This window comes from Myiozetetes cayanensis, unplaced genomic scaffold, assembly GCF_022539395.1.
Source record: "Myiozetetes cayanensis isolate MyiCay16 unplaced genomic scaffold, myiCay2020 scf21, whole genome shotgun sequence".
Lineage (NCBI taxonomy): Eukaryota > Metazoa > Chordata > Aves > Passeriformes > Tyrannidae > Myiozetetes > Myiozetetes cayanensis.
The window spans coordinates 2,908,016-2,924,877 of record NW_026087423.1 but is presented as its reverse complement, the minus strand read 5'-3'; the positions used below and the strand labels follow the sequence as shown (position 1 = coordinate 2,924,877).

Here is a 16,862-nt window from a genome sequence, read left to right as displayed (position 1 = left end):
TGCACGGGGAAAGGAGAGGGGGGGCGGTGAAAGGCACAAGGAGGAAAGGAGAGACTCAGGCTGCCCAGACGAACAGCTCCACGGAAGAAGCCGGTGGTATCGGACAGGACGCTGCTTCTCTTTGATTAAAGCATTTGGCGGCTTTGATAAAAGGCCCTTAACTGCTTGTGCCACTCAAGCCATCGCGGAGATAATGAGGGGGCTGATGGGCCATCGGCCGCGCAGACAAGGGCTCCCTTTGCCAGCCTCCTGCACTTTCGCAAGGTCCAAAAGGGGCCGGGGAGCTTATTACAGGGCAGATAGTCGTCTCTTCTGTGACAATAAGAGGAAGTGAGATAATTGGGGGATTGAGGGAAACCACCCATGGAGACACCACTTAGCGGGAATCCCAAAACTGGAAGGAAACCTCTGTTGATTCCTTATCGCGTTACAATGCGGAGGCGAATGATGAATTGCCCTGCGGTGCGGGGACACGCAGCACTCTCGGAGATTGTCCAAAGGGTTTGTTGCCATTTGGGGCAGCTTGTTTTGGTTAGGGTTTGCAAAGGGGAAGAGGGGCGGTGGAAGCTCAGCTCCCAGGGCAAAGAGCACTGGGGATGGATCACAGGCTGAGGGATGCCAAGGGTGAGTGGGACCTTCCATCATGAACAGTGGGGTTTTGCAGCAACCCAGCTGTGTCCCAGCACCTCACATTCATCAGTAAAGTGGTACGACCATCTCTGACCTAGGGGACATTCTGCTTCTCCTTATTCCCTACCTTACATCTAGCTCAAGCCTCGCATCACCATTTCCAATCCCAGCTCCAACACACTCTGTGACCACAAGGGTCAGCTGGTCAGCTGGAGGGGGCAGAAAATGACACCTCTGTTTTCCACTGTTTAGCTCAGACTCAGGAAAACCCCAGAATATCTCAACTTCTCTACTTTTACGTATAAACCTGCACACAGCACACGCGCCCTTACAACATTCATGAGATTCACCAAGGACATGAGAGATTTCCACTGCCCTCCTGCCCCCTCTGCCAGCACTTCCCAGCATCCACTACCTTAGACTGTGTGTCTGCACATCCTCGTGCCCCAGGGTTACGTTACTAAAAATAATGACATGTGTCTGACTGATAGGACCGCGCAGGGAAGCAGGAAGGGATCTGCTGTGGGGAGAGGCTACCAGGCTGGAGAAATTCTTGGTGCACTCAAATGCCATGGTGCTTGCTGACTTCTGTGAGCTTTTCCAGTGCAACGTAGACTAAATCCTGAGAAAAGGGAATAGGGGTCAGCAGTAACCATCTCCTGTCGCTCCTTGTTGCATTCAGCCCTGGAAATTCCCTATTTTCTTATGAGTACCTGGAGTAGAGCTGATCTGAGGTTTTTGCTACCTCAGCCCTGCGAGTGTTTTTGCATCTAAGCATTCCCATTGCTTTGGGAGAGGGAGGGAGAGACCGCAAACCATTTGCTCCTGCCCAAAACAATTATCCCACCACTATCATGGGGCTCTTCACGCCAGGACGAGCTGAGCAGTCAGTGTAAAGCCCTCACAGTTTGATCCCTCCAGCTCTGTCAAAGCAGGTCAGTCGCACCAGAGGGGAAGGAACATGGATATCATGATTTTCAATCCCAGGCACCGTTCATTAGAACGGGCATTTGAGTGGAATTGCTTTCTGCAGACAGAAAAGCCTCTCCCAGCTGTGAGACCCCGAGCTGAAAACTGTGCGAAATGCAAAGTGTCAAGGCATCTCCACTTGGAGATTAACCCTGTCTGAGGGGCTATGGAGACAGATAAGTCATCTTTATCTCTGGCACCAGCTATCTTTCCAAATGTGGATTCACCATGGGTGAAAGGCACTGCCACCCCTCCAAGCAGCCCAGCCCAGCTCCCAGCCCAGCAGTGGGGATGGGATTTTAGGCTAATGAGGGTGACGGGAGTCTCCCAGCCCACCTCCAGCACACAACCCTCATCCCTCACTCGTCCCCCAGTGTCACTGCAAAGCAGGCCGGGACAAGGATCAGGAAACAAGGCTGACAGTCATGTTAGGAGGGGGAAAGCACAGAGCAGGGAGCAGCCAAGGTCTGACCTTTTCTCTTGGTGCAGTGGTAGATCTGGCTGTGCTCCTGGGAGATCGGGTAGGAGTTGGCAGGTGGTAGCAGGTCCTGGGAGGTGCTGGACACGCCGTTCTCACACTGGTACTGGGAGCCCAGGTTGGAGGAGGCAGAAAGGACCCTGGTCTCGCCACTGAATGGGCTGTGATTCGAGGACACTTTTTGTCTCACTGTGCTCCGGGGGACAACCGGGTACTCTTTACTAAAAGCAAAGAAATGAAAAATAAAAACAAGTCAGGAAAGCAATCAATTAATAAATAGATCAGCGGATTAATAAATGAAGGCAGCACATTAGTGTCATGGTGTTTGTTTAGGCTTTCAGGGAAATAGAAACATCCCTCTCAGGAGGCTGCAGCCCTGTCACACTTTATCCACGCAGCACTCGTTATTCCCTTCCCTTTTAGTACCTTTCCCTTTAGATTTGAGCCTCTTCCACTGCAACTGCTATTTTACATCCTTACTTGAAATAGATATATGCAGTTATAGCAAAACACACAAGATTTATATCTACATCTTATAGGATTTATAAGCTCCATACTGTTTATAATGTATATGCAGATGTGCACATGCATATAAATAAAAACCTCATTTCTGCCAAGTTGACTTGGAGATGGATTAAATATTTAGGTCTACTTTTTTTCCCCTTATGGTAGTTGCCCCCATTCCTTTCCCCCAGGGTCTCTCAGCTTCATTGTCCTGGATGGGGGATCCCTGGACTACAGAACAAGTTCCACTCCAGAGTGCTCAGAAAAGAGAAATAAATAAATCACCAAGACTTGATGCACGGCAGAGCCACAGCCTCAGCAGAGCCAGGCTGGGAGGGTGAGCCCTAATGGCAAGGCTGGATTGTTCCCTTGCTCTGAGCTCTGGTTTGAAGCAGGGATGCTTGGAAATCCCCTCTTCTACAAGACCCTACAGTGTGTTTTGGACACATTTCTCCAAGCACATCAACAATGTGGCTGGACAAGATCATTCCTGCTCTGCAGGGGGAAGAACTGAAGCTGAGTAGAAGGTTTCAGAGCCTTCAGGAGAGGTACAAAACTCCTCCTGGGCTGTCTCCAAAACAGCTGGGTGTTCCCTGAACACAAAGACCTGCAAAAAAGCATAAAGATCAGGTAGTACAGCAGTACCTCCCAAAGTGTCACCTGGCTCAGAGCAGCCACAAACCAGAGCCCAGATTCCAGTACAAGGTTTCTCCTTTGAGGCTGTAACCATTGGACCAATCTGGCTGTGAGGTACCCTACCCACCTGCCCAAAATCATTATGCTGGAGTAAGGACAGATCCTTAAATCCCATCACCAGGCTCACCTGGCCAGTTATATGAGGAGGAAGAGCCCTGAATCTCTGATTATACCCCTTAGAGAGGGCCTATCGCTGTAGAGTTCAGAACTTATTTACAAAATTTAACAATGGCAATTATATAAACCTACTCACAGCAGGGAGCTTTCATCCAAACCACTGCTGTGGTGGCTGCCAGAAACATCAGCAACCGAGCTGTAATGGAGGGGAAACTCACCCAGGAGCTCAAAACCAAATAAATGTGTCTCTCATTGTGCCATGAAAGCTTTCCAAACCCCGGGCACTGGTGGCTTGCCAAGGAAAGCCTGTTCCAAAGGTGGGGTTTCATCCCCTGGCAGCCCAGCAGCTCCTCCCAGCAGGAGCATGGCTTCCCACCCACTTGGGCTGGCTGGTCAGGCAGTTTTTTCCCAGAGCTGAAGTCCAGGCTGTGAACGAGGAACAAAAGAGAGATGGACTGGGAGGAAGTAGAGACTTATCCCTTGGATACACGAGACAACGGTGGATGCCAGGGTATGGGGTGGGCTTCACAGGACCTGCTTGTGGATGCCCAGCACTTAAATCTCCACCCCAGGAGCTCTTGCTGGAGGGCAGCTTTGGTGGCTTCTCAGGAAGGTCAACAGCCATGGTCACCAAACCTCACAGGTGACCCTCAGATCTTCAGGGTTCCAGGGGATCTCCCAGTTTATGGCTTTGAGCTGTCTGCTCCTGTCACACTCCACCTTCACACAGCAACTTTCATGGAAACACAACCAACATTACACCCCAGAGCTGCATCCCCACCACGTTTCCCTTCTAAAGAGACAATCCACAAGGAGGTGACACGTGGAGCAAGGCCTTAACTCTGCTCCCTGATGAGAGGGTGCTGCATGGATTGGCTGGTTCCTTCTTCCTCAGCTCCAACACCACCAACATCCAAGTCTCAAATAACTGATGGAGCCCCACTTTTTCCCTCAGTGAGGCACCTGTGAGCTACACTGCAGGACAAGAAAGGACATGCCATGGCATGATGCCACATCATGTTCTCTGTGGGTTTTTTGGAGGAGGTAGAGATGACTGCTTTTACCATCTCTCTCTGCTTCATGGGGGGAAGAACTGGATGTCTCTTCAGAACATGGGGTTAGATCTGCACAGTAAACCATAAATTCTCACAGTAGCTCAGAGGGACCCCATCAGTCCCAGACCCTCACTGTGCAAAGCACCACACAAACAGCAAGAAACCACCCCCATCCCAGATGCTTCTCACCTAAATCAGCACTTTTTCAATGGAGAGCTGAGAGGGGAAAAAAAAAATAACAACCCAGTTGTTTTTTCTTGATAAAAATATATTTTCACAGAGCCACTGAGGTCAGAAGAGACCTTCAAGATCATCGAGTCCAACCTGTGCCCCGTCCCCACCTTGTCAACCACCAGAGCACTGAGTGCCATATCCAGTTGTTCCTTGAACACCTCCAGGGATGGACACTCCACCACTTCCACGGGCAGCCCCTTCCAATGCCCAACCACCCTTTCAGAGAAGAAATTCTTCCTCATGTCCGAGCTGAACCTCAGCTGCTTTCTTCCCATAAAGAAGCTGTTTGCCTGGAAGGGCAATATCTTTATCCCAAGTGCCAGAGCACAGGTGGTGTCAGGATCCCACTCCTTGCACACTGGGAACCAAATTCCTTCCTTTTCCAGGGAACACAACAGCCTCCATGGCTGTCAGAGAGGACTGTGGTGTTCTGTGGGACACGGCAGGAGCCAGGAGTCACTCTGGAGAGGCAACAGGTTGGAGACACCAAGTTTCCAAACAGCAGTTCCCAGGAGATATCGCAATAACTTCCCTCCAGACTGAAATATTTCCATTTCAGTCAAAACATGCTGGGTACTATTTTTGCCAAAAAATCAACTATTTGAGGAGGGAGACGAAGGAAAGTATTTTCTAACTAAATAGCTAAAATAGTCTTTCTTTCACTTCAGCCTTTTTTTCTACCCACAAGGGCAGTTATATCTGTATTTCTACACATTGTTCCTGAGCTCTAATAAAGAGATATCTTTGGTACTTGGTAAAGCAAGTAATCTCAAAACATTTATGCCACTTTCTGAGCCCACTTGACATGCAGTGTGCTCACCTATCACTTTTAAAAACTGAAGGACAAAATAAAATGGATCAGAATCTTTCTCCCCCTCACCAAGAATCGCTATTCTCGGAATACGTGGTTGTAATCCTGGGCTACAGTTTAATGGAATGAAAGGTTTTGTTCACTGCTGGCACAAAACAACAGAAATTTTGCTGTCCAAAAAAACTGTAGCAAAGTAGGAAGGGAAAATATAGTCAATATAGGAAATTGTCTACACAGCAAGGAAGAGGCTGCTGCTCCTGGCCCAGAATGTGACTTAATTTTACAGGGGGGTGTTAATAGGCTACTTTTGGTTTTTTGCATTAAAAATTGCAAAATTGGAAGGAAAAAAAAAAAGAAACTTGGTTGGGAAAAAAGTTTACAAGGAAGGAAGCTGTCCCTGGTCTATTTAAAGCCTGTTGGTGGATAATTATGAATATTTGGTTGCTGTAGTTGGTGTATTACAATAGCAGAGGGGACAGGGAGGAAGGGGGGAGCCACACAAGGTGCTGTAGAGTCTCTGCATCACCAGGTTCTCAGGTGAGAGGCCACCAGGAGAGAACATTACTTCAATTTTTATTACACTTAAGGAAAAGAAATCAAGGATGAGGTCCAAGACCGTAGTGGAGGCACTCAGTCCTGAAGTTTGGACTCGGTTCTTAACTCCCACCCGTAGGACTGGACACGAGCTCTGCATAACTTCCCTAACAGCACATGAATTCCACCTAGAGTTCATCATGTAACCCCAATCCTACAGACTGGGCCTTACAAGTGAACCCCTGATGCATTTCCCAAGCACTTCCATCCAAATCAGACTTCTGCCAGGTGGAATTAGGAAACTCACTCTCATTTTCTTACCTGGCATTCTTCCCCTTCCCCTGGTCAAATGATTCCCTCGCCAAGACAGAGCTCCGTAAGATCACTTATGCCACAAATTCACACCTAGCAAAAAATTCCAAGGAGCAAATTCAAGATGATTCTGTCATCTCAGAACCAGAAACCCTGTTTGCCTCTGCAAATTAATCAAAACTGAAGAAAAAAAATATATATAGACCTTCACAGAGTGGCATCCAGTCCACTTTCTTGCTTATTAATATACTGTGAGGGAGAGCAATAATTTTCAGAGTATCTTCATGTCCAGACTAGAAGTTTCCTAATGTACCAGCCAATGCATAGTAAATGCAACTGCCAGACAAAAAACTTATTAAAAGTCTTTTCACAGATGCACAATTTATAACCAGGAAGTTTCTGTGTTGAAACATCCAACCCCTACTGGCCCTCAGCGAGTTATTTTAGAAGATATTTCTAATATTTCTGCAACATTAGACACTAAGGTTTTCCAGAGCTGCTGTAGGTGATGGTAACGAGGCTTCAAAAGACTTATTAAATATCAGATCCCAAGGATCATACTGATATCTGTTCAAGGTCAAGATGACCCATGACATGGAAAAGGATTTTCCCATGGTTAGTTGCTTCTGTGTTCCAACAGCATCCTTTGAAGCCCTTGAGCTGGCCAGATCCTGTTCACAACATCAAATCTTAAGCTTTGGATCAGATTTTAGACTACCTGTGGTTGAACATAGTGATTCCTCTCCACTCTTTCCAGATTTCCAGGAGATTTTAACTCCTCCTTGGTCAGTCACCACAAAAGGACAAAAGCTTGCTGTCCTATCAGTCCCACCACCTCCACCCACCCAGCCCAGTGGAGCAGAATCAAACCCCGATTCCAGATGTGCAACCATAACTCAATGGCTTTGGGGTTTATATTTCCCAGGCCACCAATTTTTGTCCTTCCTGCTGAGACTCGAGAGGAGGAAAGAAATGGAAGTCAGCCATAACAGACATAGAAAAAGAATTTAAAAAAAAAAAAAAAAAAAAGAGAGAAAAGTGACTGAAATAAATATAACACCTCCCAGGAAAAAAACCTAAACCAAAAAACTATTGTCAATGCACATTCATTTCAGCTTATTTCCAGCATATTGAAATCAAATTGAACCACTCTCAAGGGGCTATCTGGGGAGTCTGAAGTGGATAAACTATAGCAGGAAAGGACGTGGTAGCAGAGGAATTACTGAGTACTTCCTTCAGCCTTACCCTCTGATGAAATACTGTGTGGGGAGAGCAGAGTAGCCCCACAGAAAATAACACCTGAGGCTGTATGTCCAGTAAAACAAGTCAAAATATCCTTTGAGAAATATGTGAGGCTGTTCACTGCAGCTTTTCCATCAACATATCAAGTGTCCTGACCTTCCTGCAGGAACAAGAAGGGGTCCAATAGCCCTGGATTGGGTGCAGGCACAGGAATCTCATGTGGTTTAATAAAACCAAGTGCTGGTGCTGCACCCAACCCTAGTATCGATCCAGGCTGGAGATGAGCAGATGAAGCAGCCCTGGAGAGAAGGACTTGGGGGTGCTGGTGGGGGAGAGGCTGGACATGCCCCAGCACTCAGAATCCCCCATGCCCTGGGCTGATCCCCTAGGGTGGGCAGCAGGGCAGGGAGGATTCTGCCCCTCTATCCTCTCAGGTGAAATTCCCCTGCAGAGCTGCCCCCAGCCCTGGGGAAACAGCACAGGGAGGAAGTGGAGCTGCTGGAGAGAATCCAGAGGAGGCACCAGGATGATCAGAGAGATGGAGCAGCTGTGCTGCGAGGAAAGGCTGAGAGCATTGGAATTGTTCAGTCTGGAAAAGAGAAGGCTTCAGGGTGACCTACAAGATGGAGAGAGACTATTTCCAAGGGCCTGGAGTGACAGAACAAGGGGAATGGCTTCACACCAACAGAGTAGCTGTAGATTAGATATTAGAAAAGAGTTCTTCACTATGAGTGTAGTGAGGCACTGGAACAAGCTGTCCAGAGAAGTTGTGAATGCCTCATCCTTGGAAGTGTCTGAGGCCAGGCTGGACAGGGATTGGAGCAACCTGGTCTGGTGGAAGAGGTTCCTGCCCATGTCAGGGGTTTGGAACAAGATGATATTTAAGGTCCTTTCCAACCCAAATCATTCTGTGATGATTCTATGGTATGTTTGCAACCAGTGCTTCCACCACTCCTCTGAGCAGTGCAGCTCAAAGAGATCACTGCAAGAAACCCGAGCACCAGAGAGGGATCTAGAGCATCATCATCAGGAAAATAAAAAGGCAGATTCCTGCAGAAAAATGCCACTGTTCACGTTGGAGGAAGAAGAACAGAAGAGGAGATGGAGAATGGATGTTGGCCAACAGAGACACCACCTTTGTGGTGGACTGAGCTTCTGCAGGTCGGGTCCTGCTGAGCAGATCCCCCAAAGAAGGTTCAACAGAAGAAGCTGCAGCTACTCTGTGCTTTCTTGAGCTGACTTTCTCACTTTAAAAGAGTTGTGCATAACCTCCAGTGAGGTCTGCAGCACTTTATTTTGGATTTCATCTGAATTCCATCAAATTCTATAGAATACATTTCAAGCCCACGGTTTCCACTGGGATTTTGACAAGGAAAATTTCCTCGGGGATGTTTGCTGGAGGAAAGCATCATCTCCAACAAATGTTATGACTCTGAGTCTCCCACTGAAAATGTTTCCAACAGCACATGGCTCTTGGGAGATTTCAATGGCAGAACATGGGAAATGGAAGTGGATGTAAAGATGTTATGAGAAGACAGAAGAAGAACAAGGTTGTTTGCAGTGAGCTGAGACTCAACTTGCATTACTCAGCCTGGTGCCTCTCAGGTCCAACATAACATTCCAAGGTAGACAAACCCTAGAGGCTCATCCATTTATTCTACTGCCACCCCAAAATTCACTATCATCTCTGTCACACCAGCTCTGAATCACGGAGCTGATTTTACGTCCTTTGTGTCTGGCTCAGTTTCTGTTCTTGGTTACACGTGGGAATCCCCCAAACAATTCCTTTGGAGCCAACAAGATTACTGGGGATTAATGCCAAAGGCAGCAAACTGTGGCTCGTGATCTTTGATGGAGAAAACAGACCCATAACACACTCATCACTCTGCTCTGTCCTTTGGATCACTCTGGATCTTTGTCTCACTTTGAAAGGACCCAACAAGGGATCCAAGAGCTGTTGTTTCATGGAATCATCGCTCCTCTCGAAAGCTTTCCCAATCAAGGACTAAATTGCATTAATTTGAGTGAACAGTTACCGAGGCCTGAGACTTCCAGAAGCTCTTCAGCACCCATAACAACCACCAAAGACAATGGGAATTGCAGATGACCAGCAAAAATTGGTTACAGGGTTTAACGGAATTGCTCTCTTACAGTGCTCCAGCCCCAGACCCACAAACTCTTCTCCCCTGCTGTCCTTTGGCAGTCACAGACTGACAAAAATCAACAATAATAAAAGCTGTGACTTGCATGCAACCCCCTAAATCACCCAATAGCTGTGGTTTGTTAGTACAGCTCCACTGACTCTCAATGTATGGAGAATTTTCAGGGCAAAGTCCTACAACGGCATATGCAATGCAGATCTCGTCTCTCTGCATAAACTTCACCCTCTGTGGGTTTCTGCCACGTGTTTTGCTCTTGCACTCCACACCAAATCATGCCTAGCACAGGCAGAAGCTCTAAGTGGAGACAAATGAGGTTTTTACAGCACAGAGGGGCAGGAGATCCAAAAGGAATACTTTACCTGAAATTCCCAGCATCACAACTGCATAGTTTTTACCTGATTTATGGTTTTTCAACTCCAGCCTGACCACAGGGTACAGATGTAGTCCAACTCACATCCCTCTATGCATTTTCCTCTAGTGTGTTTTCCTTTCTTTTTAATGCTTTTGGGTATTTTTCCTTAATCAAAGAAATAACAAGCTCAATCTCACACTCAGAAACTGGAAAAAGCCTATTCTCCCAGGGAACCCATCCCACCAAAGAAGCTGATAAAGGAGCCCTGTGCTCTTCAGGAAAGAAAGGCAGTGGGGGCCAAATGAACATGTATCAGAAGTGTGTGTTGGAATTTGGATCTCTCTGGATTCACTGCTATTCTTTTTGAATGAAACCATCTGCTCCTGAAAGGCTCAACATCACTGCTGAATGAAGTTTACTACCTGGACAGACTTACTAACTTTTTTTTTTTTCCCTAGGAAATAGGAGGAGAAAAACCAACATGGGAGGCCTTGGAAAGGAGAAAGCCATGGAGAGGGGGTGGACTCAAAGACATCTCCATCCACCCTGCAGAGCTCCTGTCTCCAGACACTGCTGGGACAAACACGTTGCTTTTCCTTGGTCAGAGCACATGGAGGCAAATGGAGATGGAGGGAGAGTCCTAAGACCTTACTCTGAGCTCACCCTTGGCACTGGAAGTTGTCTGTCTTCCCTTTCTTCCCTTCCTCTCAGTCCCTGCCGTTTGCCAAGGGTAGGTGTTCAGTGGATGAATCATCCACTGCCAAGTCTCCACCAGCACCTACACCTACTTTGCCTCATCCCACTGCAAGATCTGCTCTGAGGTGACTGAAATCATTCTGAATCCAAGAAACTGTGTGTCCCTCCCATCCTCTGACAGCCAAAGGGGCAAGGAGACCACCAGGGCTGGTTGGATGGCAGCTCTTTCTGTTAGGAAGGACTTCATCCCCTGTAATTGTAGTTATTTAAAGGCAGGGAAGTGCTCTAAGCAAATCATTTGGGCTCTGCAGGTGAGATGGGCATGCAGAGAACTCCTCACCCACCCTGCCATCCATGGGATGAGCTCTCAAAGGGAAATCTGCAGGGAATTAAGAAACATTTGAGATTTAAACTGAGAAAACACAGAGGTGCTACAGTTTTCCTCAGCATGAAAAACTCCTTCCCTCCGTGGCTGTACCCCTTAATGAGATGATCAGTGACCTGATGAATGTCAGGTCACCTGTTTCTGATACAAAAGGCTGTGCACTGTTATAAAAATGTGTGTTTTCTCAGGCTACTTTTTTCATAATGAAGGAATAGCACTAAAAATACATCCCATCACATTCTCCAAGGGAATAAATAGGTATCACTCACCTAAAACCAAGATAGACTTACTTATACCTGCCAGCTGGGGAGAGGGTCCATCACTGGGAAACAACTTCTTGCACATACATTGATACATTAAAATATATTTTATATACCTTAAGTTACATTTTATTATGAATTTATATGTTGAACCTATATAAACCCACAAAAGGCAGGTCATAGTTCTCTAGCATACTCGATCCTGAATTGCTCTTTATCTTATATACACAATCTATTTTTTATACATATAATTTATTTATACATATAACTTATTTTATATATGTTTTCCTATATTTTTATATATAATTTTGCATATATTCATATATATACATAAAAAACCACAAAGGTGGGCTCATATTTTCAACCTTCAATGAGTCTTTGTTTCACTATAATAATCTTATCCTGCCCTCCCTTTAAAAAAAAAAAAAAAGACATCTTTGTAAAGACACACAGCCATTTCTATGCTATCGGGACAGAGGATAAGTTATGAAGGAAGTGAACATCAGAAATTATCCTGTAAAGCCAAGGCTGTGGATTTTAACCCTTTCTACCCTGCCAGGTCTGAGGGGGAATATTTATATATTCCGAGTGTTTCTGTTCACTGTGTCGTCGACTGCGACCGCAGGCCCACATAAAAATGCCAAGCAATTTTTAGCACGAGCTCAGCGTGGCTTGATGCCATGCTCTTCACATGGCACAGAGCCCTTCCTAATAGTCCTCCCTGTTCTACCTCCTCCCTCCCTCCCTCCCTCTCCAAAAAAACCCCCACCGTGAATGTAAACCTTCAAATCTTTCCATTGACCGTAATGAAAGGGTGGTTTTGCAGCAAAAAAAAATTTGGGGGGTGTGGGGGGAACATCGTTACTCGAGTTCCAGCAGAGGCTGGGAGACTGGCACAGAGTGGGGGGGAAAGCTATTTCAAGTGGTAGTGCACCCATAAATAAATAAGTATTGACACGTCATGCCAGGATCTGTGCTGTCCTTGGAAAAGGGCAGGCAGGGAACACAGGGCACATTCAGAAGACCTCAGAGATGATTTAGATTGAGAAGATTAAGAGTTATATATGCCTTTTTTCATACATTATATATTGGCTTTTCTGGGGCTGAGCCTGAAAATGTTTGTGCACAGGAGTATGTTTGAGGAGGGTTCTGGGCGTGTTTGTGGGATTACAGGAATTATTTGCTGCCTGACAGCACAATTTTCCTGGCTGTGGAGAGCCATGCTCAGGTCATCAACTACAGCAACCAGAAGGGGCTCTGACATCTGCATTCCAGCCTGTGGTGACCACCTACAGCTGGCCCTGGCAGGGCAGTGGGAAGAACTCCTCCCATCAGAAGGTCACAGGGCAGGTCCCTCCAGCCCTGCACCAAGAACCAGAGCTGCTGATGCCAGAGAATAAGGGATTGGAGTCACTCCTCCCCTCCTGGATGGAAAATGCTATGTTGAGCATCTACATCTGTCCTTGGTATGATCATGGCTAGGGCACTGTTCCTGAGAAACATTTGCACCAGGAAGCAGCTTGACACATGGACAAAGTTCCAAGTGAAGTGAAAGGCACGCAGTTAATTACCAGCAGGACCTGATATTTAGAAAAGGACTTTAAACAGGATTTTTAAACAAGATTTAGGCTTAATTTTCAGGCTGAAGTGCTTACATCCAAAACTGAGATTCACAAAGGTCTCCTCAGCCACCTGGCCCTGGAGATCCTGATGTTTTCTAACACGTTCCTTCTCCAACCTGAAACCACCACATCTGCACTCCTGCTCTGCACATCCAGAACCGACCGGGCAAACACTCCCCTCCTGCCAAAGAGCCTCAGAAGGCAGTGACAACACAACACAGGACTCTACACCAAGATCTCCAGAGGCATGTGGAGAATCCTTAACAAACATGCTCCCAAAACAAGGCTGTGAGCTTTGTCTTTAAAGTGCTGTCGCCTGGGGAAAAAACAAACTCTTCCACGGTAGCCTGATGGTCACAGCTTCTCTAAGCAGGTCCAAGTCTCTGGCTGCTTTAAACACGTCTGAGCCCACCTACAGCCACAGAGATGTCTGCTGAGCATAAAGCTAGAGGTTGTTCTGGATGGGGACTCATGTCAGAAAGAAATATAAGGTCCCTGCAGCCAGGAGGACAGCCCACAACCTGCAACCCACCAGTGAACGCATTCACCTTGGAGAGGGAGGAAGGTCCTGAATTTTGGCCCCCCATCCTGATAGTATTTCAACAACTCGATGTAAAATGCACATGCAGACACCAGGGAAGGCACTGCCACTATACCCTGGCCTATCCCAAGCCACAAAGTGACACGCAAAGCCAAGCCCAGGTGGTTCTCCCAGTCCTGAGAGGGTCCCCAGGATGGAGACAGGTGTTACCTCTGCATCCTGGACATCCTGTGGAGCTCCATGTCGTCGCTGCCGCGGAAGCCTTTGGCAAAGGGGTTGTTCTCAATCTTGAGCTGGGTGATCTGAAAGGGAGGAAATGCAACGGGTTCATCGCAAGTCCAAGGCATTAGGCCTGGGAGAGAGGGGATATTGTTTATTAAACTCAATCCCGGTAGGGATGGGAGGGAAAACACAGCTTTCAGGAACTCAAGTCATCCTTCAGCTCAGGCACTGACCATTCCAGATGGGCCCTCCTCTAGATTGCTCCACTGGAAAAATATCTGCTGTCAACAACCTCTCCCTTCTCCCAGGCGTGTCCCATAACTAACACGTGGGACTGCACACACACACACAAATTTCTCTCTGGAGGAAATCTGCTTTCTTAGAGTTCTTACTTCCTTTTTACTGTTGGGACAAAAAGAGCTGCACTGACCAGAGGACCAGGGTTGGAAGTCATAATATCTGAACAAATCCCACTGACACCAACAAGCATTTTCTCATCAACGTGCAGCCATGACCAAAACCTCAGCTCTCAGACCCAGCATCTTCCTACTCAGATGACTGAAGCTCAGTCTTTATGCTCCAGGTGCTCTGCATCTGACCTCCTGCCCCAGTCAGCCCCACACCTATAAGCACTGCATGCACCAACTACCTAAAGTACTTGGAGGGCAAGTTCACCTATGATGATCAAGCCCCGGAGGATTATTTGTCTCCCCAATAATTCCAGAAGGAATTAAGAGGGATGAGTTTGCCCACTTGGTTTGCTCCCTTCAGCTTCTAAAGTTTGCTGGGATCAATCCCCCTCGGACTCAACTTTACAACATCAAAGTTAAACATTTAGAGCAACTGCTGTACAGAAGGTACCCTTACCCAAAGGAACTGTGTCACTCAAAGAGTTGCAATTCCCTTTCTTCACACATTTCTGATGACTCAGCTGAGCAGGATTTTTCAAGCCAGAGGTTGTTATTTAAGCAAATATTAATTGTGGACCAGCAACACCCTAAAATTCCCTGTGGATCTTGTATAAACCCACTCTGCCATCCCAAATTTGATGCTAATGCTTTGGTGGCTTTGCCAAGTGGGACTGAGTCTGGTTCAGGGGTGATATCGCTGCAACAATACAGAGACAGAAGAGGCAACAGTTCCCCTTCTCTTTCTCCACCACTGCCTGGCGGTCTGAGCCCTCAGCCAGGAGTCAGGAGAGCCACTTGCCCAGGAGGAGAGACAAGCTCTGTGTTTGCCACTGGAGGAACATCCTTCCCTCAACACATTTTATGGAAACACTGTCCTTCCTTCCTATTGAAAGTTGGCCAACGGGAAGGAAAGAGCTCGAGATTGATGGCCGGAAAACAGAGAGAGGTTCATGTTCACCAAGTCAAGCACAAACAACTGGACCCACCTCTTTGCCAAAATTCAAAGAGGAAAATCTGGCTCAGCTACTGTCAATAGCAAACCCCGCCAGGTGTCTGCACCACCAGATTATTTTGCTGTTTTCTTGTCTTTTGGTGTATTTTTTTCCAAAGTCTGGTTGTTTATTTGCCATTTTTGCCTAATTCAGCCCCAAATCTCTCACAAAGACCCTATCTCCCCCATGCTTGTCCCCAAGGCATTCCCATTAAATTGGGACCATATTTAGCACGTAAACAGGGCCTTTGGGCTTTTTTTTTCTGACACACATTTAAGACGTCAAAGAGAAGGGTAAACAAACAATCACTTTGGCCATTTGAGCCATTCTCTAGCAATAAAACAAAGGCACATTCTGTAATTAAAAGCCCTGAATAATTACACAACCAGCTGTGTATTTTGCAAAGAAACAGCCTATCGGTTTCCACTGGCGAGGTGGTGGTGACTCTTCTATAATGAATAATAGGCATTATTCAACATTTTGAATGTTCCTGAAGCACAGTAAATGTACAAGCTGTCCTCCCTTGCCGACCCCAATGGCAATATTTGCTTGCATAAGTGAAGCCCTTCTCTGAGCGAGGATTTACAGTATTGGCACCAGCACGCAAATGTACAAAGGGCCGGATTCATCCCAACCTAACCGAAGGCATTTTAACCAAGGCGCCTGAACTAGGAACCTCGTCTCCCAGCATTCCTGCTGGAATCAGTGGAGGGAGATGGGGAGTGGCACAGGGCACTGGGGCTCTGAGGTGGGTAGCACTGCCTTCACAGGCCCACAGCCCTCTCTGTTCACTGGAGAAGGAGCCGTCAGTGCCCTGGCCCCTGATTTAAGGGCCTCAGATGAATGCCCTGTTTGATTAATCAAGCTTTTAATCACTTGTGAAATATTAGACAAAATTTCAAATGGGCTCTGAATCTTGCAAATATGTTGTTTTATGAGTAGAGAAGTCTCCTAACCCACATCAGGAACACACGAGCAAAGGTATTACACATGTGTTGGTGGCAGAAAAGCCCCAAGTGAAATCATGGCTTTCAGCCTCCTTAAAATTAGGGATGTGCTGGACTGAAGACACCTACAAACCAGGGATTACAGAAGGTTTTGAATTAATTCTCAGATCTTTGCTGTACTTAGATGGATTGGAGCTCTCAGAACAGAGATGATAACCCATGGCATCAGCCCTAGCACAAAGCCAGGGGAGTCCCAGCCAGATTTAACAGAACTGCACACAACAAAATAGAAAGCAGAGAAATAGTTAGTGAATCCCTGCTTTAGTAAACAACCTGGGGAAGATATTTTGTTTGGCCAGTTCCTACCTGACTTACAAACTATTTCAGAGGTGGAAAAGCAAACGCATGGGTGGAAATAACCTTCTTCTAGGTCAACTTCGCCATAGCGAAACTCAATTTAATTGACTGTAACTCACGGAGGGGAGAAGAAAAGCTGTCAGAAAGTCAAATGACAATTACATCATGAAAAATAAAATAATAATAAAAAAAAACACAACAGCTTCTTGTAAGGTCATTAAGACAGAGTGCCCACGGCTAAATTATATAGCACAGATTCAATAAAACTGTAGGGCTTTGTTTACGTATTTGTTCTGAGAGGAACGCGATGGCAAAGTCTGCTCTGACCACTGAG

At 46.6% G+C, this 16,862-nt stretch overlaps 1 protein-coding gene across 2 annotated transcripts in view; it reads right to left on the bottom strand.

The window, feature by feature from the left end:
- Positions 1 to 16,862, bottom strand: part of TBX5 (T-box transcription factor 5) — a 37,378-nt gene that overhangs the window by 7,087 nt on the left and 13,429 nt on the right. For both annotated transcript variants that reach the window (XM_050318505.1, XM_050318506.1), the window contains exons 6-7: positions 13,811 to 13,902; positions 2,072 to 2,298 (exon numbers count right to left, since the gene is read on the bottom strand). In XM_050318505.1, coding sequence (XP_050174462.1) covers positions 2,072 to 2,298; positions 13,811 to 13,902 — 319 coding nt within the window. The remainder of the gene's footprint in view (positions 1 to 2,071; positions 2,299 to 13,810; positions 13,903 to 16,862) is intronic.